Raw genomic sequence first — 2,215 nt, 5'->3', positions numbered from 1 at the left:
ACCCTATATAAAAGAAACTGATGTAACAAAGTCACCATAGACAATTCTGTGTTTCGTCTGAGCTTATTTTTTATGGGCTAGATTGAGTTAACCTTACTCACACTGACTCACACTTACGTCATAAGTAGCACAACTAAGACTTGTTTTTTTGGGAGGAGGGGGTGTATATGGGGAGGGGGACAAGGAGGGCTCTTTTTTCTCAACCCCACTTTTGTTTTCTTTTAATTATAAAAATGGTCAATGACTTCCCTACCACCTGACCTTTGTATTCATGGTTAAAGGGTCAGTCACTTCTGTTTGATTTTTAAAAATGAGAATGGAGGAGTACATGAAATATTCAAATATAAGCCACTCCAATGAGTGGATCTGCAGAGCCATTTGAAGGAGGTAACTTCTTTTAAATCCCAATACTCTGATAAGGTACATTTGTGAATCACAAAGTACAGTGAAAATCTTGGGGTTTTGGCTAACTCCCGTCTTCACAATGAAAAAAAGCTATATCTTTTGTAGAGCATGTCTCCTTTTGCCATGTTTCTTGCATTGTCTCCTTCAATAGGGCATGAAAAATATGTTTTGTTTCTTAAATATAAGATTTCCAAATACAATTAAATTACGCTTGTTAAAGCTGGGCAGCAATTGGCCATTCAAACCTGATCCTCTTGCCTGCAATTGTATTAACTCCAGGGCATTAAGAACTGTAGTTGGGATGCTGACACCCCATTAAAATACAATGAGAAACTTTTTGGAAGGGGGGTATTAGACCTCAAATCACTTTTACAAAAATTTTACCTGGAGTGAATAAGGAGCAGAGCACCAGGATCCATTTAAAAATGGATTATTGTAACCCCATTGTGCTGCAACCTCTACTGAAGTCCATAGATAAGTGTAGTGACTATGATGTGATGCTTTGACTAGCAGGCTCCTCCTCTTCACTTGCTGCTCCTCCTCTTCACTTGCTGCCCTTCACCTGCTTAAACCCATCTTTGTCACCTCCTTTTAGGCAAAGTGCATTCTGTCCACAGAAGCCAACTGCTAAAGGCTTATTGTTTAATAATCTCTGCTTTCTTCTTTCAGGCTACAAGACCCTGCTGAAAGGAATTTCAGGAAAATTCAGCAGTGGAGAACTTGTTGCAATTATGGGTCCTTCTGGGGCTGGGAAATCAACTCTCATGAATATCTTGGCAGGATACAGGTTAGTAAAAAAAAGAAATATTGACTTATGTTGACAAAAACAGAGGAATCATACCTAGTATCTCTGTAAAATAAGTACTTCACACGACATATTACACTCTCGTCATCATCATCATGTTCCTACGTTATACATTGGAGGCTTCTGACTTAACCACTGAAATGCAAAAAGAGATCAGTAAATAAGAATGCAGTTTATTCATTTAAATCCAAAAAGTGAAAAATGTCTGCTTAGTAGCCAGCTAATGAATTTGGCTTAAGGTTTTCTTATATATACAGTATTTTAAAACAAGTTTGTAAACACTTGCGGATATTGTTCCATCCATATTTTTAGAGTGTATGAATAGTTGTTGATTTTAAACCTCAAGCACAGGAAAGTTTGGTAGTTCTTTCTCACTCCTGTTGCCTGCACAAGAAGAAGCACAGAGTTGCGTTCTGCTGCTGTCACCACATGAGAGGGAGCAGGGGCAGAGATCTCTTTCCCCTCCTCCTCCCACACCACACGTCAAAGAAAAAGCATTCCAAAAAATGGTCCAGTATTTCTGCAGACATCCAAAAAGGCAAACACATTTTTTACCAACTTGAATTAGTTTTTTTGCCAACCTGTGAAGTTTCTCAGCAAGTAACACACACACAACACACGTATGCACATGTGGAATAAGTACACTTTCATGTATTGTAAAGTCCAGCAGTGGTTTTTTTCCAGTAAGCTAAGAGGAGGCTAGGAGTGCCCTATAGGCCTGCTTGCTGGGATGTATAAGGAAGCCTGGAATAGTAAGAGCCACTCTGGTTTGTGCTCTTGTTTCATTTCAGAGAGACCGGGATGAAAGGCGAAATTCTCATTAACGGACAGCCACGTGACCTGCGCAGTTTTCGCAAAGTGTCCTGTTACATCATGCAAGATGATATGCTGCTCCCTCATCTCACTGTCCAGGAAGCCATGATGGTGAGCTTAATTGCTAATTCTAATGGGATTGGAGCAGGGGACTAGAATCATAGAAGTAGGGTCGGAAGGGACCTTGTAGCT

At 39.9% G+C, this 2,215-nt stretch overlaps 1 protein-coding gene across 1 annotated transcript in view; it reads left to right on the top strand.

The window, feature by feature from the left end:
* The window catches only part of ABCG1 (ATP binding cassette subfamily G member 1), a 77,055-nt gene that overhangs the window by 44,506 nt on the left and 30,334 nt on the right, over positions 1–2,215 (top strand). The window contains exons 3-4 of the mRNA XM_019525362.1: positions 1,075–1,192; positions 2,002–2,134. Coding sequence (XP_019380907.1) covers positions 1,075–1,192; positions 2,002–2,134 — 251 coding nt within the window. The remainder of the gene's footprint in view (positions 1–1,074; positions 1,193–2,001; positions 2,135–2,215) is intronic.

This window comes from Gavialis gangeticus, unplaced genomic scaffold (assembly GCF_001723915.1).
Source record: "Gavialis gangeticus isolate Ggan-Ray unplaced genomic scaffold, GavGan_comp1, whole genome shotgun sequence".
NCBI lineage: Eukaryota > Metazoa > Chordata > Crocodylia > Gavialidae > Gavialis > Gavialis gangeticus.
This window is presented reverse-complemented; position numbering and strand designations above follow the sequence as displayed.